This window comes from Petromyzon marinus, chromosome 43 (assembly GCF_048934315.1).
Source record: "Petromyzon marinus isolate PM22_M1 ecotype Great Lakes invasive population chromosome 43, UKy_Petmar_22M1.pri1.0, whole genome shotgun sequence".
NCBI classification, from domain to species: Eukaryota; Metazoa; Chordata; class Hyperoartia; order Petromyzontiformes; family Petromyzontidae; genus Petromyzon; species Petromyzon marinus.
In genome coordinates, this window is record NC_133709.1 from 1,579,922 (window position 1) to 1,606,855 (window position 26,934).

Consider the following 26,934-nt stretch of genomic DNA (forward strand, 5'->3'; position numbering starts at 1 on the left):
AAACACAAAGACTCAAACATGGGCATAGAGCGGCTGATGCAAAGCGGTGGACTGGATGTGGATTTAAATCGACACCGCTGCCTCCTGGGCTCACCCTCTGTGTCCCGGCAATCGGTGAGCCGGCGCTGGTACGGCGCCATCTCCGACAGCATCACCGCGTGGGTGGCGCTCATGCCCACCAGCGGCAGGGCACTGCTCGCCTCTTCTGCTCGCGACCCACGCCAACACGAATACAGACACACACACAGACGCTGGCATTGGCAATGAAGGGGGCAGCACCCATACAGTTACAGAGTCACGCGGCCAAAAGACAAGTTCTTCTTGAGATTATAATCGAAGGCGAAAGGACAAGAGGGGGTGACAGAGACGGACTTGGTGGGAGGATGACAATAACGAGTGGACCCCACTCAGCAAGGGGAGCTGCCGTACAATGAGAGTCGACCTCCGAACTCGGAGCCGGCACACAGCGATGGATGGATGCATACGTGTGAGTGTGCGCACACATATATATGCGTGCACTCATAATAATCATTACTTCAACTTATTACGTGCACAGAATTCACTCAAATCTCAGGGAGGGCCCCGAGGAACCGCAGACAAGCAGGAATGCAGCCACGCAGGGAGCCGGCTCCAACATTTCCGCAAGCTTTGCGGTCCCCTAGATATGAAGGTGTTTATCGACCAATTCGTTCGTGTTTATATGTGGGAGGAGACCGAGCATCGTGAGAAACTGCAACCATGCGAGGGGGAAACACTCCATCCCATGGACGACACATTTTTTGCCGTACTGCCTTCTCCTGGCGAACCAAGGTATAGCATCTAGACGCCCAACCGTATGTTGCCAGTTCATTTGAGCGCGTGCATAAAAGCATGTGTACGTGTGTCAATGCGCGTGTGTGACTGCAGGGTGTGCGAGCGCACACGTGCTCGCGCAACGTTTGAAAAGCCGCGAGGAAGCTCGCTGAAAGATGCATCGAAGACTGCTGGCAAGGACCATCCCCTCGAGCAAATTAAAAGGGAGAGAGAGCGCGCGCGGCAACGCGCGGGGCGGCCATCGCTGCAGCCATCTACGTGCGAGGTTGCGTATCCAAACCCTGTCGAGAGAGCAGCGAGTGGCGGTCGGTGCCCGATGACGAGTGCGGGGGCAGGGAGAGCCCGGCCAGCAGCGACTTGAGTTGGGTCAGGTCCCTGTAGTCGCTTGCCACTTGCCTGCACGCCCAAGGCAAAGGTTCCTTCTGTGACAAAGCCGCAGAGAGACTGACCGCCGCGGGGGGACAAGGGCTGTTGCCGAGCAGCTGCGGAGGCCGACGCACGAAGCGGTGTCGTGATCAGCACCGCGCACGGCCGCCCGCGTCTCACCGAGTGCCGATTGCGTACACACCGCACCGGGTACTCATTTAAGGTTGAGTCGACCTAGGAGAGGCCCAAGACCGGTACTCGATAAGACTCGTCACGAATGCGAGACGTGCCAGGGAATCGAATTCGGGTGGCCGAATCACTGTGGCGCAGCTCCCCGTACACAAACGCGCACGCGTGCACACGCATACAAGAAACGTTAGCACGCAAGCAAACGCGCAAATATGGTCAGGCACAAACACCCGCAAACACGCGAGCGCACGCCCACAGGCAACCCCACCACCCACACTCAAGACCGCAGCCAGTCCTACGAATTTCACGAAAGTCCGCTGGTGGCATTCGTACGAACGCCATGTGTGGCGGCCACAACAGAGGGCTGGCGGTGTTTGCCGGGGGTGTGGGGAGCAAGGGGAATCACGGGGAATCGCTGGGACTCGCAGGGAATCATGGGGGATCGCAGAGTCACGGGGAATTGCTCACTGCAGGGCGGCGGCGTGGGTGCGCAGGAAGGCGAGAGCGCTGCAGGGGTCATGCGCCACGTAGCCGTGGATGAACTGCACCAGCCGGTTCACCAGCGACGTCAGCTGCCGCACGCAACGGCCCAGGTTCTGCTCGCCGCACACACAGCGCACACACAGCACACACACCGCACACGCACCGCACACGCACCGCACACGCACCGCGTTGGTCATCAGCATGCTGGCATTACCGTAATTTACCCGCAGCTTGGTATGAGCACTTGCCACCGTACATTGACAAAACGTGTGACAGCCCCATAAAAAACAAAAGTCTGATGGACCGCGAGATGGCAAAGCCTCACCAACACTTGACGAACTGTAACGCTTTACGTGGAAGGAAACTAAAAACCCAGAGAGATGTGACGACACCGAGCAATGCCACCTCCAGGCAACAACTCGCAGCCCATCAACGCCTACGACACCGGGCAAGCCTTGGCGGCCACCCATCCAAGTATTTAACGATTGGCGTTACTTGGCTTCCTAGATCCGACGGGGCCCAACGCGTTTCGGATTATTTGATTGTCGTAGGCCTCACCCGATGGACCCCGTGTGCATCCTGACTGACCGCGCGGCCGTCTGACCCCAAGCGCCCAGCCGCCCCCCCCCCCCATCGGACCGACCTGCAGGAGCGTGACGAAGGTGCCGAGGACGTCGGCCAGCGCGCGGGTGTGCTCGCGGCCGAACACCAGCGGCCGCAGCAGCTGCAGCAGGCCCAGCGTGGCGGAGAAGGGCCCCAGCTGGCCAGCCACTCGCCACACCTCGAGGCCCACGCTCAGCTGAGCGCGGCCCTGCAGCAACGCCGCGATCATGGGCAAGTGCCTGCGCGGGCAATGTAGGGGAGAAGGGGGGCGGGCGGGGGATGCGCGGGGTCAGGAGAGACGGAGATGTCACCTTGGCGTAAGCGCTGGGTTTGGAGAACGCGATGCTACGTTGCTAGGCACGTGACGACGTGGGGGGAGCAGGGCGATGGAGGCCAGGCCCACCTGAGCAGCAGCAAGGGGTGTGAGACGGCCATCTTGCGCAGGATGAGGTTGGCATCGTTGGCCCGGTTCTCGCTCGCGCGGCTGTCGGACACGTCCACCAGGAACGTGCACAGGCGGTGCAGGCCCGCGTCCAGCTAGGTGCACGCACGCACCAGGCACACACACACCCGACACACACGCACCCGGCACACGCAGTGAGCTCCAGTAGTTGTCGTGCTCTGGCCGAGATAGACAGAAATTACTAGAGATGTCGGGCGGTGATGGTGCACGTCTGCAATTCAGCACTGTGAAGAGGAGGGGGATTGGCGGATCGCACAAATGTTGCAAAACTCACTTACCATGGGGGGGCGGGGGGGGGGGTTTAGGTGCCATAACCTGGCCCAGCACGAGGCAGTACAGAAAATGTGGACTCGTAGGGTTTTATAACCAATATTATCCATAACAAAGGTTTTTTGGGGTTAGATCGTTAAAAATATAAATGTGTCGTTAAACCCACCACCACCTGACACAGCCAATTAGTGAGGTTGGTCACGTGAACAAAACATGCCAATTAGTTACGAGTTCAGCCCCCACCATCAGGCAATAGCCAGCTTCATCACCTGATGATGCTGGTTGTAATCACCAGCGATAGATTGTACTCGAAGTATAAATGTTGTGGGTTTACTCTCCAACACACCGGTGTGCTGAACTCGTAACTAATAGGCATGTTTTGTTTACGTGACAAACCTGACTAATTGTCTGTGTCAGGTGGTGGTGGGTTTAACGACACATTTATATTTAAGCAATATAACCCAACAAAAACCTTTATCGTGGATAACATCAGTCGCGAAAGTTATCTACGTCTGAAGCTTATGCACCCCCCCCCACCGTCCCCACTTCCTCCCCCCCCCGCCCCACTGGACAGCCGCGTGCGTGCACCCCCCTCCGTGCCGCACCTTGCAGGCCCGGCCTCGCACGGTGCCGGCGGCGTGCTGCAGGAGGGCGTCGGGCAGCGTGGCGCAGCGCACCACCTCCGGCGCCTGCAGGTAGATCTGCAGCAGCAGCGAGGAGCACAGCGAGCCGGGGGCCCGGCTGTGTGCCACGCGCGGGGGTGGGGGTGCACACGGCGAGAACGATGGATGAGCTTGGGCACAAGCGTCATTCAGGTCCACGGGGTCATCCCAACGCAATGCCGTCAGAATTCGCGCGGCCACCGCTTCCCTTCCTTTTGCTGGATTCCACACTCTGCTCTGCAAAGTTGACAACCGCCCTCCAAGGTCTGCGTTCGCAAACTCGTCGCCACTTTGCAATTTGGCCGTGGACCTCTGGGTGCCACCCCAATGTCTGCTGGGGTCACCTGCCCTCCTCTACCCTACACACACGTCCCACCCATCGCAAGCTTCTTCTTTTTGAATGCGTCGACAATACTCTCTCAATCCGGAGCAATTGCTGTCATATGCTATTCAGAACTTCTAAGTTGCTTAACCCTATCTGCCGCGCAATTCCTTGTAACCGCCATACGCAAATGCCAAATGCATGTTTTCTTTCTTACAATCTAACTTTCCCACCTGGACAGAAACACACGTTACTCGTCTCAAACACCCATCTCTTGATACTGAAGATGATCCTCTCTGCTCTTCCTGAATGAATTTTTTTCAATTCAGCAACATTCATTGGCCTCCTTCCTCACAACCCTCTTTTGCTATACACTATACAACCAACAAGCACAAAGTCCTGTATTACCTCCATATTATGCGTTACAATAAAATCCACCTGTATTTCACAGGCCAGAAGCCTTTGTGGCAATGCACGGCACAGCCACTAAAACCAACAGAGAAGGAGTGGTGGTGGGTAGTGGAGGGCGGGAGGGGTGGCGGGTGGTGTACCCGTCGCTCCTCTGGTTGCCCCGAGCAATGAGGTGCTGCGCCACGTCCGCAAGGAGGCGCGAGTTGCCCTGGCAACAGCCGAGCAGCAGCGGGAGCCGCGCCTGGATGGAGCTCAGCCCCGCCTCGCCCGGCGACTCCCCTCCGGTCCCGTCGCCCCGTCTCTCGGGGCCCTCGGCCGCCCCCGCCGCGACCGCCGTCGGTGGCGCCGCCCCCGCGCCGTCCTCGCGGTCCCTCTCCGCCGCCTCGTCCACGATGAGGTCGACGAGGCGCAGCAGCTGCGACGACGTTAGCCGCAGCACGCGCTCCGCGGAGCGCTTCTGCAATGGGGAAAGATGAAGGGGGGGGGGGTGGGGCATTAGCGGTCACATGACTCGGTTAAATATTGTTAAATTATTAGATTGTCCTTTATTTACCCACGCGAGGGTTTTTTTCCAGAAGGGTCCTGCCATGGTAGGTCTGGTCCATTCACTTCATGTCTTTAGTGTGGGGGGAAATTGGAAAAATATATCCATACGAGTGGAAAACTCTAAGCTCCACAGAGATTGATTCAAGAACCCACTTGGGTGTCCTGCCATCTCCTAACCACCCCTCTTCAGGGAAGTGATGCTATGGTAGTGACGTCTCATTTCCTGATCAATCTGGAAACATTTATTTGATCACCCAAGATTTCGTATTTAGGTCTGATTTTCCGATTATTTTTCCAGATTAATCAGAAAATGAGGAACACTTCCCGAGTAGGTACACACCTACGGGAGAAGAATCGTTAATTTTGTTGGGTTGCGCATCTCTGGGTAAACGTGGACGTTTAACCTGGCCACCGACGTCCCCTCTGGCTCAGGTGATGCGACCGGGCCTACCCGCGGTGTCTTGATGTCCCGGCCCTGCCAGAGGCGTGGGATGCGTGTGCAGGCCCAGAGGAAGTCCAACACCGCACCAGCACTGTAACTGCCAGGCGGCATGATTGTCATCATCATCATTATTGTTGTCATAATCGTCACCATCGTTATCAGCATCATCGTCGTAATGATTATAATCATTGTTGTCATCGCGGTCATTATTATCATCATCTTCGGCATAATTGCCATCATTGTAGTCATCATCATTATCAGTGTTGGGATGTAACGAAGCATCACTAAATGTCGATCCATAAGGCTTACTATCCATGCATAATGGCATGTGCAAGAAGCAATGTGTTTTAATTTAAGGACAAGATATGCTAATGTTACAGTTAGGCTAACGGAGTATACAAAATTGACCAAACGAGAATCCGTATACAATGAATATCGTAAAAAAGTAGCCCTCCATCAAGCCACAGCCGGACCAATGCCTGCGCACACCATGTCGGCTTTTACGGGGTGTTCAACCATACTTGACCACGCTCGTTCAGTATTTGTTAGCGAAGAATGGGTGGGGTCCAGGACCGATTCAGATATCACTCGCTACTGACGATAACGCTGAGCGCCTTGGAATCGAACTCAGATCGCGGGGGTTTGTCGTGCAGTGGGCTCTCCACTGCGCCCCCACCCCCGATACAGAAAGAGCGGTACCTGATGGTGGAGGCGGGCGCTAGTAGGGCGGCGACGGTGCGGTGCAGGGTGCACCAGTTGGACTGGTGCGTGAGCAGCGACAGCAGGTGCAGTCGGAAGGAGGACATCCCCACGCCGTCCGCCCTCTCGCTCTGCACACAGCGACGAGCACGACGTCATCAGCAGCGTCATCAACCCTGCCGCAGCACGGCTGACGGTACGTTCATTGACAGGCGTAGGCATCGTCTGACACCATCCCTTCGAGGGTTTCCTAACTGCACAGCTGAATAGCAAGGTAAATGCTTCATGCTAATCTGCTGAAATCTACCATTTCATGTAAATTAGAAAACTTATGAGAGCAGGAAAATGTGCGCAGCCTGGAAACAAATATAAAGGACGGCCACACTTAACCCTTGTGAATTGATGGTCTAAGCCAGGGGTGGGGAACCTTTTTTCTGCCAAGGGTCATTTTTGGATATTTATAACATCATTTGCGGGCCATACAAAATTATCAACTTAAAAATTAGCCTGTTATATTTGGTCAAACATTTTATTAACTCACCCCTAATGTGATGGCTGGAACTGCTTCTCTTTGGTGAGGCGTGTGATGATGTTAGCTGGTATTGACGATGTTGCTACTAGCAACTGCTTTTCCAGGTTTGCTCCTAGATTTATTGAATTTCGAGTCCCGCCTGCGGTTGCCTTGGCAGGGTCAGAGACCAAATGACTTTGCGGGCCTTACACGGCCCGCGGGCTGGACGTTCCCCACCCCTGGTCTAAGCAATGACATGGATACACGTATGTGGTTTATACAAGACCGAGAAGCATTGTGCATGTAATGTGGTGGTCACACGCCATGCACGCAAGGCATGATGGGAGTCGTGTCCGTTAGCACACACAAATTTAAACCGCGTCGTTATTTATAGAGGTCGCCCAGTTGGAGAAACCCCAAATTAACTTTGAAACCGATTCCACTGTAGGTACCGCCCGGATCCACACACAGGAACCTAGAGAGAGTTACCGGCGGCAGCGTCAGCGTCACGAACCCTCTATGCCATCCCACGCACCTTGGAGCTCGTGAAAAGGAGCTGCAGCTGGGGCTCCAGGGTGGTAGCGGACGCCGCGGTCGCCGGCGCCGTTGACATCACCTCCGGGTTGAGCAGCTCCAGCCAGTCGATGAAGAGCCCTGCGGGAGACAGCTCCACACTGGGCCTGGCAGAGTGGGGCGCCGGCACAGCTCCCATTACGAACCAGCCAGCACGTGCGACGACCTAGCGTCGTTGATATCGTTTTTTTTTAAAGCGCGAACGTGAGTACATTTTTGGTTTGGCGCAAATATAGAAATGTTCAATCGGGCGTAATGAAGAAGGTTTTCGAAGGTTGGGTTCAGCACAGAGTAGGACCCGCCAACTTGAATAACGATCCTAGTACGCACAAGCTTGTGTGTGTGTGTCGGGCATGATGCTGGCCACCCACCCCCTCGTGTGACAGGTTCTCGCTCACAGCACTTGCTCCTACAGTCTGTTAAGGCTATACGGAGATCTGTGTCCTTGTGTGCTCGTGTGTTAGAACGAGCCAAAGGGGAGCGACGCTCGCAGAAACGGCCCTGTGTTTGTGCGTGCGTGCGCGTCCGTGCCCCCACCTCTCCGATCTTTCCCGCTTGACCTGTGACCTCTGCACCTCGAGCAGGAGCAGCCGAGTTAGTGCGGCGGCGCAGGCCTCCCCGCCGGCGCCGCCGGCCCCGCCGACGCCCGTCGTAGCCACCCCTCCGACAGCGCGCCGGACAAACTCCTCCAGGTAGGGAGAGCTCGTGCTCACGAGGCGGAAGCACACTACGGACGCACGGAGATGTTATTGGCGAGCGTCTCGGCATGGTGAGGAAAGCGCAGCGCGCAGTTACCCCGGGATGAAAGCGTCACCGCTCGTGATGAACAAACGTCTGAGTGCGACACAAGTGGCAATTACCGAGCTCCCGAGGTCTCTTGTAGGTACACACCGAGGTTACGTTAGACACGAGTTCGATGATACGTTGATTATAAAACAAGAAAAATCGTGCACATGTATGGTATTCTATAACGCTTTCCAACATGGGTTTGTCCTCCGATGTATTGAATTAGTGATAATTTCAGAGGATCCAAAAATGATTTACGATTTATCCGAAATCATGACGTCACAATGATGCGCTTAACTTAATTATCCCTCGTGCACACTGCCCAGTACGACCGCGTCGCGATGAATTTGTTACACATTCTGACCGTGGCAAACTCGCTCGCTCCGTTTGCTCCCTCCGTACCGTCCTGGAAGAGCCGTGGTTCCCAGGCCGCGCGGGGCGAGGCCGCGAGGGCCCGCACCGTCGCCTTGCCGTGGCGCGCCAGCACCGCCGCCGCGTCCCGGCCGTACTGGGCGGCCTCCAGCAGCTGGGCCATCGCCACCGCAGCTGGGGACGCGACACACGCGGTTATGAGCGACGGCATGGCAGACGTACGCCCACCGACGGTAAGACAAAGAAGCAAACAGGAGACGCGTGGTGCGGCGTTGCGATGCGTGGCGATGATGGGGGACGCGTGGCGTGCGGTGCTGCGAGCCGTACGCTGTGCGGGCGTGCCGTCCTGCTCGATGTGAGCGAGGTACGACGCAATCAGCGAGTGCAGGGGCCCCTCCTGCCGAGCGCCGGTCTCCGCGTGCAGCTGCAGGAGTACGTCCGCGAAGAGGGCGCTCGCCACACCGTCCCCGCTCTCCTTCTGCAGGGCCGGGCCAACCGTCATCACCACCACAACGCCTTCTGGCCACGACCCACCTGCCAGTGTCTACTCAACACAGACCCGGCCTGCCTGTCCAATTTGTGCAACAGGCAGTCCCCACTCAACCATCTCCGCGACACCACTTAGAGCGTGTGTCTACCCACTTGCATATGCAACTGAATTTATTTTTGATGTTAATCTTACAACTAGAAATATTGTTATATTATCATAATTGTTATTTTTAGTAATATTGCATCACCATCATAACTCTAGTCACTCTTGGTGCTGCGATAATAATTATTACCGACATAGAAAAGATTCCCCATATAGTCCGTCCCGACTTTTTGGGGCAAGTGCTGTTAGCGAGCATCTTAAATTTTAAAGTCGCTCGCTAACGCCGCACCAGGTGCTCATCCGAGGCAGAGTCAACCTTGGGAGGCCCAGATAATTTGCCACTGTTGTTGGCCGTGAGAGCGGGAATTGAACTCGGGCCGCCGAGTTCATAGCGTACGCTAACCGCGGCATCACAGCTCCCCGCACGCACGCACGGAGAGCACACGCGGGTTGCCCGGGCGGGACAGCGCACCTGGAAGCGGCGCAGGTAGCGCAGGATCTGGCACGCGGGGCTGTGCAGGCGGAACACGGCTCCGACAAACGCCGCACGGTGCTGCGACGCCAGAATCCTCTGCAGGGCCTGCAGGATGCGCAAGGACACGCCGCCGCCACCGCCAGCGCCACCACTGCTAGCGGCACCACCGGCGGTCACGGGATCCGCCCCGCCGCCGGTCCTTCTAGACGAGTTTGCCGCTGCCGACGCCGTGGCCGCCTCCTTGGCTAACGACCTCTGCAGGGCGAGTGAGAGTTGCCGTGCAGCAGGGTCGCCGAGGCCCGGCTCGCACCGCGGTGGGAAGATCTGTGTGTGCGGGGTGTGCGTGTGTGCGCGGGTGCGTGTGCAGGGTGTGTGCGTGGGGTGTGTGTAGGGTGTGTGTGGTGTGTGTGCAGGGAGACACGGAGGAGGAACACGTGGTTACAGTCACAAATAAAGATAAACTAAAAAAAGTTTAATGTTTGGCTTGTCTTCATCATCTTGTTTGTGTGCGGTCTGATTTGTACAATTCTTTTCATCCCATTAACCTAAATTAGCATATCATAAAGAAAAATGGCAAATTATATATATATCCAAAAGCACGATTCTGTACGTGTATTGCGAGTGGAAGAATTGATATTGATGGCTCGCTACAAACCTACTTTATAGCATCCGCATGTGCCGAGATGTTAAATACCTCCCCGGGCATGTAGGTCGTGGGTTCGATCACGACCACAATGCATGTATATTTGGAGTGCATGTTCTCACCGTGGTCGCATAGATATTTCTCCTGGTCCTCCGGTTGTTCCCTCCATATTTAGAATCATCACGCGTTTCGAGTATTTGGCTGCTATAAATTTCCGCATAAGTCATTTCGTTGAGCTATCATGAGCTACCTGGCCACAAATGATCATGTGGCCAGGTCGCCGTATATCTTGGTGTGCCTTACCTGGTAAATAAAAAATAGTTTTTAGTTTAGTTCAAAACCGAAAACCGATTGGTGGCAACGGTACGTTTCACCTGCAGCTGTAATTCCCCCCCCCCCTCCCACTCCGAGAGGCGTGACAGGCCCTGCCAGGCGGGCGTAGAGGCGGGCACCTGAAGGAGCACGGCGGTCACGTCCTCGTCTGGGTCGATGAAGAGGGGCCGGTGGGAGGAGGGCTGCACCGCGTCGGCACGTGCGGACGAGGGCCCTGTCCCAGGTTTCTTCATGTCCAGCGCGTCTACAATGCAGCGGCCACAATGAGAGGTTACGTACGTACGCATGCCGAACTTCTTTCGTGCCGTAACATCGCCAACAGCGGTCATCGGAGGTGCGGGGGAAGGACAATCTAACACACAAAAATCGGTGACGGAAAAAATTTGTTTTCAATCGAGATTTAAACGTGGCTTCATAATATCGGAAGAGCGTTCCAAACAGCTTGCAACGTAGCGCATCCACAAGCACGCAATGCATTGACCGTCTGTGTGTTGTCTACGAAACCGGCAAGCAGAGTTTGATTCTCGCTGAGGGCCACCAGCAATGACTAGCCAAAAAGTTGGGGGGGTGCAGTCCTGCGTCTTCCCAGGAGGTGGCAGCACCCGCACGCGACCAGACGGCAGACTGTCCTTGTGCTGTACCCATTTACAACTCCTGGGTGGACAGAGACGGACGGCGATTTGAGAAACCTGCCCAATTGGTACGTGGCCGCTTGTTTCTTCAAGGGGGGAGGAGTGGGGAGGGGGGTGTGTCTGCCGCTGCGTCATCAGATGGTGACGCGGGCGCGATGGCAATCGCGAGAGTTCCCAGATGGCGAGCGGTCTCACCCGTCTGCGGCAGGGGGGCGGCCGCCAGGATGCTGTGGAAGGCGAAGCCGCCCGTGGCGCCACGCTCGTGCTGCACGTCCACCAGCTGCGCCATGTAGTCTGCGCCACGACCACACGCGCCGCCACACGCACGCGCTCGTTGCACTATACGCTCGTTTAGATTTATTTTCCGTCGAACCGGGCGAGAGCTCAAAGAGACGAGGGATAGTCCCCATTCGCAAGAGTGACCCTGGGGCTCGCCAAAAATGACAAAATCCAAAAGCATTAAAAAAACAAGTCCAACAACGAAGCAAACAGAAACAAAAAAGACGAGTCACTGATGTCGTGATGGGAATGGCCCAAAGAAGACAATAGCACAGAACTACTTCTGAGATCCTTTCCCATGACATGTCATTCATGCGAGAGGCGCTGCACTTTACTATGTGCCCCGCTAGTGAGATGTTTGTCGCATGCGAGTCAAACCACATTTTTTTGTTAGAGTTAACCGAATTAAGTGAAAAAACAAATCTAATAAGTGTTTTTTTTTACGCGTTATCCTTCGCGACTAGGCTAAGACAGTGAGCTCAATTGGTCAGTGCTCTGACCAATTGTAAACACTAAAACGTTAAGAATTAAAACATTTGCCAAGCATGTAAAAATTGTCACGAATCAGGGTTACGAGCCAACTCAATAATCTGCTGTATTTGTCTTGTTCGTCCGTTCCTTTATCCCGAAGGGAACATTTGCATGGCACGATTTGGATGAATCGTTAAATGATCAAATTCATCGGGAGCGTAGGAATCTATTAAAGAATCACAAACCGATAACAAGCATAGCTCCTCGTATCTGGAATCGGCAAGAGTTTTACGGGCATCCGTGGACTCCCTTGTTGCCTCCTGTCAACCATGGGGTCCACACTCACAGAGGTCGCGATCGGAGGGAGCAGCGCCCGCACCCTCCTCTACTCACTCTTGTCCATGATATTGTGCTCGAGCGTGTAGGGGTCAGAGGTGACCGCCTGGTCCAGGTGGTGCAGCAGCTTGCTCATGCTGCACACGGGGATGCCAAACGACTGCACAAACAGGATCAGCTGCTGTACCTCTAGCTCCTGCAGGGCTGTGGGGCACGCAAACACAAACACACACTAGTTTGAACAAACACACAATGCACAACACACACACGCAAACACTTCTGCACATACACAGACACGAAGAATCCCCCTTATGAATCTAAAATCAATCAACAAGTGAATCCGGGACAGTCGACCGAGACATGCATCTGCAAGAGCTGTTAGTTCTTTTGTATTTTCAATATTTAAGACACGTGTATATCTATGTTTTGTATCTCTTACCAGCGTCGACCAATCGCGAGACCTCCGAGCGAATCATGCGCAGCTTCAGCCAATCGGGGAGCAGCAGCGCCTCCTCGGACGTGTCGACCAGGAAGGCAGTGGGCAGCGGCTGGCGGTCCGAGAACCACACGTCCAGCAGGTACGCAAAGTCGCCGTTACCTGCGAGCCGCACGCAGAACAACAGCCTGAAGCGCGTACCTGGTGCGGTGTTATAAACATCACCACTGGGGAAGACGCAGGGCAGTCCGGCTATACCAACCACCTCACACGTGCAATGTTGGCCTTCGTAGGTGTTCACTAAAAACATTTTTATTTTATCAGGTAAGGCCCACTGAACTATATAGCTCTTTTTCAGAAGTGACCTGGCCACAAATGATATCGCAAAGAAGTGGCTTATCATCGTGTGGAAATGTATATCAACTCTGAACGCATGTTATTTCTAAATGTGGAGGGAAAAACCGGAGGACCCAGAGAAAAATCCACGCGAAAATGGGGAGAGAGACACGCAAACGCCAAATACACTGCAGCAGGCATCAGGGTCGGGATTGAACCCACGACCTCCTGTATACCAGGCGAGGTAGTTAACATCTCACCGCCATGGCGCCCTAACAGGACTTGCCCCAACAACCTGTTAAGGTTACACGGGGCATCTTTGTCTCTTGTGTGTGTGTGTGCGTACCGTCGAGCGGGCCCAGCGTGAGCAGGATGACCAGCGCGTGCACCACCAGGATGTGCATGGTGGCCGTCTCTCCCGACGCCCAGCGGATGAAGATTTGATCCTGAGACTCGGACTGCAGGACGGATACAACACGAGCAGATGCACGCGCTCGTACCGCGGGGCAAGCAGACACCTCACGGTCCATCGATCGGTTAAAATATATTCTCAAGCTCAAGATAAGAGCATCGAAATGCAAACATTCAATTATATGGTTTGCCCATACTGGACATTTGTGAAAGAGTTGCAAAGCTTATCGGATTCCTCCAGTCGAAAGAAAGATTCTGATATACAGATTGTATACGTTCATGCCAATGAGTAACTGGCGCGGTGTGTATACACCAGCCACTTGGGGGGGGGGGGGCCCAACAGGAGCGGTCCTGGCCACACCACCCCCTCGTGCGCCGTGCCAGCCTCCATCGGTGCGACTCGCTAACAGCACTCGCCCCAACCGTCCGTAAAGGTTGACGGGGCGGATAGCCATCTCCGCTTGCGTGCGCGCACATACGTACCCACGAGTACGTCTCCTCCTCCTTGGTGCGCACCACGCAGCGCATGTAGGTGCTGAAGACGAAGAGCAGCGCGGAGAGGACGGACTCGGCCTGCGTGGAGCGCGTCCGTTCGAAGAACAGGTGGTTCACGATGGTCGTCCGCTCCACGATCAGGTGCGACACGTCCTGGCGACAAGCAAGCGCACGTGCAGACGCGCGCACACGTATGCAATGAGTCCACCAGATAGAGACGACACACTCTTCTTTGTTTTCCGCACGAGCTCACGCAGCGTGCGACCACTCCACTCCGAAGCCCGCCAGGAAGCGCCACGATCGCCCAGCCTCATCCGGTGACGTCACCACTCCCTCCGTGCGCGTTCCCTCTCTCTCACGCCTCCTCTTTCCTGTCCTTCGTGACGTCATCTTAACAGTAACCTGGGATCCCGTGGGTATTTCTACCCCCGGATCGCGTAAGTATTAGCACTACACATACATTACGCACACGCGCTGCACGTACATGAACAGACGCACGCAGGCATATACGCTTGCGTACATTTTACATACACATATGTACACTATACACCAACCCGCAACGAATATCACATACCGACACGCGGGTATATATAGGCCTCGGCAAGGTAAGGTAATTTACCTTTTTTACCGGGTAAAAGGGTAAATGTGTCGACATGTCAAGGGGTAAGGTAAAGGGTAGGGTAAAGGTAGCTCGGAAGAAGTACCCGGTAGGGTAAAGGTAGCACGAAGTATTACCCGGTAAATACGGTGCCTTGTTTACCGCTAAAAGCTCCGTGGTGCAGTCCGTGGCCTCCATTTAATAAGTGATATTCTTGAAAAACTTTTTTAAAAACACGCTGTTATGAAATCTACGAGTAATGGCAGAACTCCACGACTTCAGGAAGTGGCCCCGAAGCTCGCCATAATGTAAGGGACCGTGGGCAATTACAGTCAACGTCAGTTGAAGGTGGACAATTAGACCCAAGCCGAAACATAACATAAAAAATAATGTTTAAAAATATTTTTATTTTATTTTTAATGATAGAATATAATATTGTCATAAGTATGACATAAGCATACCAAGTTTGCAGTCGAAACCACATTGGGAAGTGGGTTAAAATTGAGTTACAAGATTTGAGGATACAACAGAGTGAGTTTAAAGAAAGCGTGTAAAATTGGAATAATCGAGAGTATTCTATATGAATAAAGCACTCTACCTAGCATTTACCTGTTATAAACCTTTTTCATGTGTAGTACCCCAGTAACTACCCTGTAATCGGGTAATTTGTATGGGGTAAGGGTAAAAGGTAGGGTAAAGGTAGGCTCGTTGCTTTTTACCTTTAACCTTTTACCTTACCTGTTGAAGGGTAAAAGGTAGGGTAGAGTGATTGTATTGTGGTAAGGTAAAAGGTAGGGTAAAGGTAGGCTCGTTGTTTTTACCTTTTACCTTACCTTGCCGAAGCCTAGGTATATATACCCAACGCCCTTTATTATGTACGCATACAATATATGCACGCACACACTCAAATGTAAAGAATATACACACACCAATACCAATACTCGCCGCACGCCACTAAGTGACGGTAACGTCACCACGGCACCTGTGCCAGGCCACGTGCACTTTGAGGCTACGTGAAGTGTCGAAGGCATACACCGGCATACAGATCACAAGCACATTTATACACACGGTTGGCTATGTACAACGCGAAAGACGTTCAACATACATACAATATACACACACATAGTAACAAAAGGAATATACGTGTAGGCATACACACCAATATACAGATTACACACCCACAACAATTAAACCACACTACAAGAATGAATTCACACAAAAGCTTCCTGTGAGAATGCCACCGTGAGCGACTCCCTCACCAGCATCAGGCTGTTGTGCATCTGCTGGTCGTCCAGAGGGAGGTGCTGCGACAGGTACAGCAGGTAGGCGCTCACCGCGTCCGGGTCGGTCTCCACGTGGATGGCCTGGCCGTTTGAGCGACGGCACGGCAAACAAGAGGTGGGGGGGGGGGGCATGAGTGCGTTCGGATTTTTTAATCCACTTTTCTCCTCGAGGACTTTAAACTCTGGTTTTGTTATTGTGTGATGAACACCTCCACAGCACGTATGTATATATAGAACTTCTTTCACACCGTACGTAGCCATCCGTGCTTTTCGGGTGGGCATGGGAGAAAGAGCACCCGCAGAGCATGGATGAGAAGCAACGCCAGGCTCTCTCAATAGCACAGCTTAACTTTTCCAATGTTGTCCTCAATTGTTCTGTATATTGTCCATAACAGCAGTTCCCCAACCTTTCTGGACCAGCGGACCACTGCGTTCCAAAGCAACGTCCCCACCCCTAGTGAAAAACTACGTGAGACTGCAATCATCCGTGAAACGTAGTGCACTTCCTGGCGCGAATTACCGAATTATATTATTTTCCTATGGTAGTAATACGTTCAGGAGCTAAATGCCAATGTCGAGGTCTGCTGGCCAAGACGAGAGAGGCTTGAGGACAGAGTTCGCGTAGTTTTGCCGTCCCTCCTCCGTTGGATGGAAGACCGTAGCCGTCTCACTATGGGGCTCACCTGTTACGGCGTTTTAGCCGTTGCCTTAAACGCAAGGAATGCGACTCTCGCCTGGGCGGAATGGACAACGCCAAAAGTAGCCGCGGTCCGATTCGCTTTGCGGTCACACGAGCGCTCACCTGCATGAGCGCGTGCAGCGTCATGGCGTTCACGCTGCGGAAGAGGGGCAGCTGGGGCAGGTCGCGCAGGAGCCAGCGGAACGCGGGCAGCAGCAGCAGCTGGGCTGGGACGCCCGCGTCGCTGCCCCGCGAGTCCTCGCCCGACGCCGGCGTCGCGTCCGCGTCCTCGCCCACGCTGGAGCGCTCCGTCTCCGTGCCCAGGACGATCGCCAGGCCCTGCGAGCCGACGCGGAGGGGCCAACCGCGCAGCGAAACAACGACCGGTCACGCACACTCCACTTTGGGATTCCCATCGTCTGTCAACCAAAGTTCGATTGTATGCACGTATGGTATGCTGAAGTTCCATCGCACCGTACGTAGCCAACCGTGCCAATCGGAGGTGCGGTTGCTGCTGGTGAAACAGTGGCCAGTCCCAGTGCAAGAAACGTGTTAACCGTCATCTATTACTTTACCAGCATTACGGTTTATTGCTGGCCGTGTAGAGCTTTAGGTTTCTGGGGCCGGTGAGCTAATAATAAACATAAGAACGTGGGGCTGGCGAGCGGTAGGGTCTAGGCGGCTGAGTGTTCACAGGTGAACCGGGCGGCGGCGTCTTGCCTTGATGGCGAGGTGGCGCGCGGCCGCTTGCTGCGAGCTCAGGCGGCGCAGGAAGTAGTCCAACACCTCGGTAGTGGTGTGCTCGGCGGCACGGGGCCCCTGCAGCAGCTCCCGCAGGCGCGACAGCAGTTGCTTCTGCTTGCGCCGTTTCTGCAGCGGAGACAGTGGGGGGGGCGGGGGCAGGGTCAGAGGGCACGCGCGAGCGTGAGGACTTGGCCACGCGCGGCGATAGCATTTGCGCAAAAAAAACATTGAGAAATAACCGGGGCCAAATAAACCAGCGATTGAAGGTCGTGGGTTCGATCCAGACCCTGACGTCTGCTGTATATTTGGAATTTGCGTGTCTCTCTCTTCTGGACCTCCGGTTTTTCCCTCCACATTTAGAATCAACATCACGCGTTTAGAGTGTTTGGTTGCTAAGCATTTCCACATGATAAGCCACTTCGTTGAACTATCATTTGGGGCCAGGTCGCTTATGAAAAAGAGCAACATGGCCCAGTGGGGCCTCTCCTGGTAAAATAAAAATTTATAAAAAACGGCAATCGTGTTCGTCACATGCCAGAATGCACGAATGCCAGTGAGGGCGATCAAACGTCCACGCGGGGGTGGGGTGGCGGGTGGGTACCGACCAGCGCACGCTTCGCCCGCCGCTCCTTGCTCTCGCTGCCCTCGGCTGCGCCACTGCCAGCCTTCCCGGAGTCGTCGTCGTCCGCCGAGGAGCCGCTCGACTGCGCCGCGTCGTGCAGCAGGAACTCGCAGAGGCACTGCACGGGCAGGATGTCCAGGGAGCCCTCGCTCGACTCCACCAGCTCCGCCAGCCACGGCATCGACTGCGACGAGCCCTGCTGCTCACGTGCGCACAGGCCATTGGGCCGAGTCGGCCCCCAAAGAAGTGTCGTCAGCGACTGGCGATTGTGGCGGTGGCAAATGCAGTAGCGTTGCGGTTAGTGCGATGCGCGACGAACCCAGCGACCCGAGTTTGATTCCTGCTCAAGGCCAACACCGGTGAGGGTTATCTGAACCGTTCCTGGGCCTCCCCTAGGTCGACTCAGCCTCAAATTAGTACTTGGTGCGATGTGTAAACATCGCCACGCTCGGCCGCCTTCGTCTCCCGAGTGACGATGTTTACACACCGCACCAGATACTAATTTGAGGCCGAGTCGACCTGGAGGAGGCCCAGTTCAAAGATTCGCCACTGTTATTGATTGTGAGCGGGAATCGAACTCGGGTCGCTGGGTTCATAGCGCACGCAAGCATGCAAACACACACTCACTCACCTGTCTCTGGATGATGCTGAGTAGGAAGTCAGGGCTGCGACTGCAGCAGAGCAGCTGGCCGAGTTTGAGGTTCTGGTTGAGGCCCTTGAGTTGCTCCACCACGCTGGCCGGAGGTCTCCGCGCCACGCCGCTGTCGCACACACACGGTCAGCGCCCGTTCACATCCACGCACACAGAGGCAACAGCTCGCTGGGTATCAACGCAGAGCACCAGGTGCCCAACATAGGCCAAGTCAACCTAGTCAACAGTTAGCATATTATAATTAGAGCAGAGCCATATCATTATTCAAGTAAACCATTACTCTGGTGATTATCGGTTTCATTATGCAACTAATCGGGGACCACAAGCAAAAAATTGGAAAAAAGTCTCAAAAAAAGTTTCACACCTCCGATTAGCACGGTTGGCTACGTACGGTGCGACAGGAGTTCTATGCACACACATAAATACCTCTGTTCTCACACCCACACACGCAATACAAGCACACGCCCAAGCTCTCGGGGTGGGGCGGTGGGGGGGTGGAGAGGATAGGCCACCCACCGGGGGTCAAACGTCATGAGCTGGGGCAGCAGCAGGCTGTTGGCCTGCGTGATTGTCTGCTTGGTGGAGGCGGCCGCCAGGTGGCTCTCGAACTGCAGGATGTCCTGCCGCTCCACCTGCGCCATCTGCAGCTCGCGCGCCGTCAGCTCGGCCCGCGACTCCTCGTCCCCCACGGTGCACGGCGGGAACGCGTAGTTACTGCGGCGGGAGAGAGAGCGCGAGCGTGAGCGCGCGAAAAACGCTCGCCTCCCGCGCACGCGTCCAGATCTGCACGTGTCGAGACGCTCCGCGCGCGACGGCCGTGGCCATGCACGGTGCGGACAACGCACGGGTTGCCAAGCGAGGCTGTTGGCCCGAGGCGATGATGTCATTCGGTGTGGCGTCAACTCACCGTGCGCCATCGCATCTTGTCGTGTGGCTTGGAATGTTACATTGCTGCTAATTAAAGATATGTATGTTGGAACATGTTACACAGAATCCATTTTTTTCATGTTTTTGATTTCCATGTTGTCTTTGGGGTTGTGTCTTCCTTTGATTAACTAATTAAAAGGCAACTGGTTGTGTTTGGCAGAAGGGTGAAGAGTCTTACTTGGTCATAGCCATTTCCATCATCATCTTCAGCGTGGGGTAATCCTCCCAGGCCACCTGGCCTGCACGGAGACACACGCACGCCGCTGATGCTTGGAAACAGCCCAGAAGTAAACACAAAGATCCCTCCGTGTAGCCTACACAGACTATTGGTGCAAGCAGTGGCGTTAGCAAGGCACACAAGGGGGTGGGAGGGTGTGGCCAAACACCAAGCAGAGACACCGTTGTTGTCGCCCCACGTGATCCCACCAGGTAGACGTATAACTGATCAGGTGGCTCACGTCCAGGTTGAGATTTTTTTTCCACTCGCAAATCATCTCTCGAGGGCGAATGAAACGAGTACCACTTTTTTTTGGGGAAGTCAACATTGGTAGTTCTATGAATCGATTCGCTCCTGCCATAGGAATGTGGAATTTCCACCACTGACTCAGGACTGTAAACAGGGGATGAGCTCCATCTCAAGGCTCCTTTGAGCAGGAAATCACTTCAAGGACGAGTCCACGCACCCACAACCACCGTCACGCATCGCAAAGGGTGTTGGAAAGCGTCCCGCACCGATGTTCTGTGGGTTGAAGGCAGTGACCACCAGCAGCAAGAGCCACGCTTTCCAGTAGAGGTTGGAGATGGCAAGGGTGGGGGGGGTGTACCTGCAGCACACAACAAGAACGATGTACAGCGTTGGTAGTGTCACCCACTGAGAGGGATCTACTTGACAGATACAGGAAATGCAAGTGCCAAGGAGAGAGCCAGGGGAGTCTCAGTACAGAGATACCACCACAGGCCCAGTCAAGTCTGGACAGGTCACATGACACTTGCTAGTGGTGGCTATGTACACCTGTGACACAACACTTTAGAGGCAAGGTTTGTTGGATCCCGCAGAGATTTGTGAGACTCCCAAACCCGCCAAGCTGCGAGGTAGGTACAGAAAATGGGTTGTAAATGCCCATGTGCGGACCTTTCGGTAGATCATCTTTTCCTCTGGAGTAGCCGCATTTTCTCCAGCTACTTCGGGGTTCCTCCCGCACAATGCAACATGTAACTTAACGGATTAAGCCAAACATCTCGATGTAGGACTCTCTTGCAAAAACAAATAGTCCTGCAATTTCACCGGATAAATCAACTCTTACTATATAGACCAAAGAGAAGCCAATCAGACGGTAGGGGTGGGATGGTGGGATGGGGGGATGGGGGGGTGGGGGGGGTGGCCACGACGCTAGCGAGCAGGCGGACACGCGTGAATGTACCCAGCGGGCAGGTGGATGTTCTCGGGGTAGTGGTAGGTGGCCAAGTTGAGCACCGCCTCCAGCAGCTGGATCCTGTCGACGTGCAGCACGTCCATGTCTGCGTGGGGACACGGCGCCAACGCAGGGGGTCAACGCGGCGGGGGGCGCCGACGAGGCAGGGGACGTGCGTGCGGCGTTCGTGCGTGCCCGTGCGTCACGCGTGCCGCTCGCGCGTGCTCTTGCGTACGTACGTGCGCAGGGAGGAGCGCCCTCGGCCTGTACGCCGGCGGCGCGCTTAACGAGGTGGTCGGCGAGCTCCATCGCGTCGGCGGGGCCTAGGGGCAGGTCGCGCGACAGCCCCATCACCAGGATGCGCATCAGCGTGTCCTCCAGCAGCGGTACCTCGGAGCAGAGCCGCAGGAAGAAGCTGCGGCGGCGGAGAGAGAGGGCCGCGGTTATAGTTTTTTTGTTTTTTTGGGGGGGGGAGAAAGGACGCCGAGAAAAAGGAAATGGAAGGAAAGCTGGAAAAGTGCACGAGGAAGTGTGGAGAGGTGCACAATAGGAATTACAGAGATGGGAAGAAAAACACACGGATCAGGGATGAAACACAAATCGGAGATAGGAAATTGACAAATTGCCAGAAGAACCCTTCTAGCGATATGTCAATGTCCTACCTCGGATTGACGGTTGGTGGACAAGACTGGAGGGAGAATAGCAGCCACAGGAACAATGCCAGTTCACGTGCAGGAACAGATGGATTGTGGCATCGCAGTACTATGAGTGATGAAGACAGTGGAGAGAGTCCTTCAAACAGCAGGAAATATCCAATAGCTGACAATGAAGACAATATGTATATAAGTGTATATAAGTGAAACAGGGTAGATAAGTTCACGTGCAAGAGGTTAAATTGTACCATCGAATGACTGTGAGGAATGGCAACAGCAAGGGGAGGCCTTGACACAGCAGCAGATCGGTAATGGCTCATGATCATGACGTTTTCGTGGCAATGGCAGCACAAGATGGTGGTGGTGGCAGGATGACACACGTGACCAGAGAACTCACTTCCTGTCTCCCTCGGGGGGCCAGTTGTCCCACTTGTAGTACGTCTCGGGCTGTTCGGTGAACAGCACTTTGTACAGGCTGCACTCACACACACGCACCCACGCGAGTACACACAGCAGGTCGAGACACACAAGAGGACAGTCCATTCTGCATTGCTGCCGTGAGAATTGGTAGGCGAGTGACCGGTTTAACCAACATGCGTTGCTGCATGAAAACAACACTAAAAGAAGACCGGCTGTGGAAGGTGATGTGAATTCTTTTCCCCACGAGGCCTCAATGCTTCTTTGAACACGGCGAGGCAAACGTCAGGAACCATCGCGATTTCAGGACCTCAATATTTGGTGTTATAAATAAAGAGCCAAGTGCGCCAAGCATCAATGTGGACTGTTCGAGCGTCCTTGAAATTCGGGAATGTTTAAGCATCCCGTGCGAAATGAAGCGAGATGAATGTCCAAGTTAATTGTTCCCAGTTGGAGCATCTGATGTACTTTACCGTAGAGGCACATGGCTCCAACATTTTTCGCACCCTGCACATGGCCATAGGCGTGCATTAAGCTTAAGGAATGGAGTGGGTGAGCGGGTGAGCGGTGAGTGACGGTGCTCACCAGTGCACGTAGTCCTTGGCGGGCAGCTTGAACATGGCGGGCACGATAGTGTGGAGCCACCACACGGCATCTCGCTGTATCGCTGCGATCTGCCTCTGGAAGGCCCTCAGCTGATCCAGGTCTGAATTTACAAACGCACGCACGAACAAATGCACATATAAAGGGCTGTGAGAGTCACTCGGCAATCTAACGCCGGGCAGGTCCGTACGACCGCTTGCGCCTGAACGATCGACGCACGCCACGAAGAACTCACGTTTCTTCTCGCCTTTGTCCCAAGCGAGGCCGGCTTCCTTCACCTGCCCCGTAATGCCCAGCATCATAGCCAGGGTTAGCAGATCCGTCGTCTGGATTACGAACCGGTCCTGAGCACAAAAAGCACGACACGGATGCAGTTAAACAAGCGATATCATTGTGTTGCCAACACCACTACCACCACCACAATACCCGGCTACGTGCCGCATACTAACCGCGTGACGACCGCATCTCACGCCAACCGGATGCTTTGCTACAATCTTTTTTCGACAATGTACGGTGTGAAATCCGGCTGACTGGTGCAGTTGATGGCGCAAGCAATTCACAATGTTAAGTTCGCGAGTTTAAATCCTGGCTGAGAGTCCACTCAGCCCTTTATAACACGTATGTATGTGCTGAATATCGATTCTGATCTTTAATTCCGCAGTTCTCAACCCGTAAAAGCCTTGTAAGGGAGGGAGGCAGGTTGCGGCATGGATAACGTGCAGGAGATATATCAAAAGTGCGCGACAAAACACCCCAACAACCAACACGAAACAATTGTCTTGCTTAACACCAAGTTGCCAAGAGGCGTGGACATGTGATCCCTCTGTACTGTGGCCCAATCGCGACACGGCCCACAGTCTCGTGTCCCAGGTCCTGTCGCGCTGGCCGCACGCACAAACCTTGTGGTCGAGATCCTGGAACTGCGTCTCCTTGCGCTCCTGCATGAGGCCCAGACAGAAGGCCTGGAAGTTCATCTCGTGCTTGGTCTGCTTGACGATCTCGCGCAGCAGCAGCCGCGAAGCGCGCAGGTAGTCCTCCTTGTTGACGAGCAGGTCCTGGAACACCATGGCCAGGTACTAGAGGGCGGTCGGAAAGCACCAGCACAGGCGTGCGCTCACGGTTAGGCCCTCGTCATCAAAACCGTTCCCGTGAAATGAACTGGGCCTTCACGGCCAAGGCACCTCTTCACAACTCCGATTAGCACAGTTGGCTACGTACGGTGCTAAAAAAGTTCAATAGACATGCATACAAGGGCGATGGCGTCACACGCATCCCCGCGACGTCATCGCGCGACTACACAGGTGACGTCGCCGCCGCCGCCGATTAAAAGCTTCCTGAGGACAAGCGCGAGTTCCGAAAGCGATTCCTGAACCCCGCACTCGCACGCCCCGTTTGTTCTCATCCGTGTGTGTGTGTGGCCGGCGCCGTCGCTCCGCGTGCCCGGGGGTTCTCACCTTGGGTGCGCCATCGGGCGCGTGCTGCATCACGGTGTAGAGCACCTGCATGTTGTTGGGGTTGCGCATGTTGGACAGCTCGTTGAAGAGCAGGAACTTGACGAGCGTGCCCAGGTTGTCCTTGTGCGCGTTCAACAGCTCCCTGAAAGAAACACACGCACGCACATTAGTTGATTACAGTTGTGCTGGCAGATTTCTGCCAGCTTTAAACCACGGACAGAGTGCCTATTATTTAATGGTAATTGTATGAAGGTCGATCTAAAAATATGCTCAAGCCAACTTAGGGAGACATTTAACATCGATATAAGTTCGTGCAATATTTTTCGATTTCTCACCTGATTGATTAATTACCGACTACGGTTTCGATTCCTCACCTGGGTAACACGTGATTAATTAGTGTGCCGCCGGTTATCCAGGGATGTGGGGGGTGCTGTATGTCTAAAGGGGCTGAGCAATCGACTTACATTTTTTAGATCTATTCCAATTTTTTGTAAATTAATCAACTAAATGGACTCATCGACCCATCTCTATTCTTTGGGTCTTTCGGTAATGTCACGTAGATAGGTTCAAAGAAAATAACAAAAATTCATTCGGCATCAGGAAGATGATGAACCGCTTGTGTTGCAATCGAAACGTCGTAGTTTTTTTTGTTATTTTCTTTGAACCTATCTACGTGACTTTATCGAAAGATCCAAAGAACATGAATTACTGCAGTCACGAAAGCTTTAAGTCAAGACCCATCTCTAGTTTAGCCGACTCACATCGACCAATTGATAACTGCGGGGCGAGCGAGCAAGCGATGACCCAGGTAAGTTGCTCACTTGATGCACAGCATGTAGTGGTTGAGCAGGGGCTTGGGCTTGAGTCGGATCTTGATGAGGTTGGAGATGACCTCCACGTCGTCGCTGCTGTGCGTGTTGCAGTTGGTGCACACGGACATGAGCAGCTCCTGCGCCGGCCTCGTCAGCTGCAACGAGAACATGACGGAGCCGGCGATCGCCAACGTCCCCCCGTCGCCACTTTCCTCGCCAAACACACTGCCCCCTCCCCCCCCACCAGCCCCCTTCTTCTGTCACCATCGCTACTGCTATCAGAAGCACCGTCACTTTCGCGGATGACAATACTTGCTGGTCATTTGTGACTGGCTGATTTGGGATGATTTGGGCCGATTTGGGCCGATTTGGGCCTTGACAGTGGCACGCAGATTCTGACATTGGTGCATACGCACGGATTACGTAACTCGGTCCAATTGGCGGCCCCATTCAGCATCAGCCAAGTGTGACGTCCGGGAAGCCTCCCTTCCTCCTCCTCCTGCCTTCCATCGCTCACCTTGGGGTTCTGGAGCCAGATCTCCAGCTTCTGCACGGCGAGTAGGCGCGCCTGGCAGTAGCCGCACGTGGCGGCCAGCAGGCGCAGCAGGTTGCGCGACACGCTGTCCATGGGCTGCCGGCGATTCAGCTGCTCACGCAGCATCTCCACCACGTACTCCTCCACGCTCTCGCCCAGGTCCTCGTAGCTACGAGGAAATAGTTGCGCGTTAACGCGTTGGACGAGCGCACACGCGCGAGCAATCGACGAGAGAGCGGTAGCCAGACGTTTTCCGAGCCATCGCGTGCTTAAAACTACACCGCACGCACAACCGCATTCGCGCAATATATGCAGAATCGTACACGCACGGAGTTGTACACACACGCACACCTAACAAATACAATCACACAAATGCATGATCAGACCCGAATAGCAAATTAACGCAAAGATCTCCCTATAGCCGTGCAGACTGTTGGGGCAAGTACTGTGGGCGGACAACTCCATGCCTGGCTGTCTTTGTCTCCCCAGTGCTGATGTTTACACACTGCACCAGGTACTCATTTGATGCTAAGTCAACCTAGGAGAGGCTCAGGACCGGTTCACAAATTTGTGAATTACTGGTTATGAGCAGGAATCAACTCCGGTTGCTTATTTCGTAGAGCAGTGCACTAACCACTGTGCCAACACTCCCCACACCCAACCACACACACACACACACACAGAAGAACAAGACATCCACACAATAACCCACGGGTGCATATTAACGGTTACAAGCCGTGGCAATGTAGGGTTAGGATTAAGTGTTGGGTACTGAGACTACGATGCAGGTTCAGTGGTCAGGGACGTTTGTAGCAAGTGGTGGGGTTCGAGGTTAGATGTGATATATAATTATGTAGGCTTATTGGTAAAAGTTAGCGATTATATAACAAAAAGATTATGGTTTCAGTGTCATACTTATGCCCAAATCACCCAGAATGCACCTGATCTCATCAGATCTTGGAAGCTAAGCATGGTTCGGCCTGGCCGGTGCTTGGATGGGTGACCACGACGCACGCCACATCGTCGTAGGCGGCTGTGGATCTGTGCCAATACGTGGTGGCCAGCAGAGGGCAGTGCAGCAACATCCTCCACTCGACTGCAAATCTACACTCGCCCATCTTCAGGCCATTTATCCCTGCAGCGGAGTGACCAAAGTTGCTGTACGCATCCACACACTCTAGGCTCGTTACAAAGTTAAAGCGAGTGATACAGGGGTCCGTGGGCCATGCGTTAACAGGCTGTGGCCAACGCGAGAATCACCGGTTCATGGTCTGCGCAGTCTCCTCGTCCGACGAAGTTTTGTCCTCGGCAATGAGGAGGTCCGGGGGCTCCTGGTTCTTGTCTTCTTCCTCCCCGGCCAGGTGGGGACTGGCACCTGCTCATCAATCAAACGACGATGAACAACATCGATTAGACTTCAATTACACAGTGTTCACCCATCATGACCATTAGCGATAAGCGCCGGGGCCTAGAACTCATGAACAGCAGCAAGCGAGTTGATGAAATTGTCACAATGCGGACCGTCTCTTGTGCTGTATTGTTTTCAGTTGTCTCATTTGTAAAGTTTGTGAACACTATTTAGCCTTAAAATGT

At 54.2% G+C, this 26,934-nt stretch overlaps 1 protein-coding gene across 1 annotated transcript in view; it reads right to left on the bottom strand.

Annotated features, from left to right (window-relative positions):
* The window catches only part of INTS1 (integrator complex subunit 1), a 35,116-nt gene that overhangs the window by 3,250 nt on the left and 4,932 nt on the right, over positions 1–26,934 (bottom strand). Inside the window, exons 6-43 of the mRNA XM_032970272.2 lie at positions 26,602–26,716; positions 25,324–25,510; positions 24,816–24,961; positions 23,995–24,136; positions 23,440–23,616; positions 22,776–22,884; positions 22,523–22,643; positions 21,918–21,995; positions 21,107–21,282; positions 20,877–20,973; positions 20,188–20,279; positions 19,634–19,694; positions 19,045–19,242; positions 18,508–18,637; positions 17,860–18,075; positions 17,231–17,380; positions 16,634–16,849; positions 15,808–15,912; positions 13,939–14,103; positions 13,391–13,502; positions 12,712–12,870; positions 12,330–12,476; positions 11,382–11,480; positions 10,674–10,798; positions 9,576–9,902; positions 8,839–8,989; positions 8,542–8,685; positions 7,891–8,080; positions 7,316–7,460; positions 6,270–6,400; positions 5,580–5,667; positions 4,723–5,039; positions 3,793–3,928; positions 2,858–2,991; positions 2,495–2,693; positions 1,837–1,964; positions 1,094–1,209; positions 95–205 (exon numbers count right to left, since the gene is read on the bottom strand). Coding sequence (XP_032826163.2) covers positions 95–205; positions 1,094–1,209; positions 1,837–1,964; positions 2,495–2,693; positions 2,858–2,991; positions 3,793–3,928; positions 4,723–5,039; positions 5,580–5,667; positions 6,270–6,400; positions 7,316–7,460; positions 7,891–8,080; positions 8,542–8,685; positions 8,839–8,989; positions 9,576–9,902; positions 10,674–10,798; positions 11,382–11,480; positions 12,330–12,476; positions 12,712–12,870; positions 13,391–13,502; positions 13,939–14,103; positions 15,808–15,912; positions 16,634–16,849; positions 17,231–17,380; positions 17,860–18,075; positions 18,508–18,637; positions 19,045–19,242; positions 19,634–19,694; positions 20,188–20,279; positions 20,877–20,973; positions 21,107–21,282; positions 21,918–21,995; positions 22,523–22,643; positions 22,776–22,884; positions 23,440–23,616; positions 23,995–24,136; positions 24,816–24,961; positions 25,324–25,510; positions 26,602–26,716 — 5,640 coding nt within the window. The remainder of the gene's footprint in view (positions 1–94; positions 206–1,093; positions 1,210–1,836; positions 1,965–2,494; positions 2,694–2,857; positions 2,992–3,792; positions 3,929–4,722; positions 5,040–5,579; positions 5,668–6,269; positions 6,401–7,315; positions 7,461–7,890; positions 8,081–8,541; positions 8,686–8,838; positions 8,990–9,575; positions 9,903–10,673; positions 10,799–11,381; positions 11,481–12,329; positions 12,477–12,711; positions 12,871–13,390; positions 13,503–13,938; positions 14,104–15,807; positions 15,913–16,633; positions 16,850–17,230; positions 17,381–17,859; positions 18,076–18,507; positions 18,638–19,044; positions 19,243–19,633; positions 19,695–20,187; positions 20,280–20,876; positions 20,974–21,106; positions 21,283–21,917; positions 21,996–22,522; positions 22,644–22,775; positions 22,885–23,439; positions 23,617–23,994; positions 24,137–24,815; positions 24,962–25,323; positions 25,511–26,601; positions 26,717–26,934) is intronic.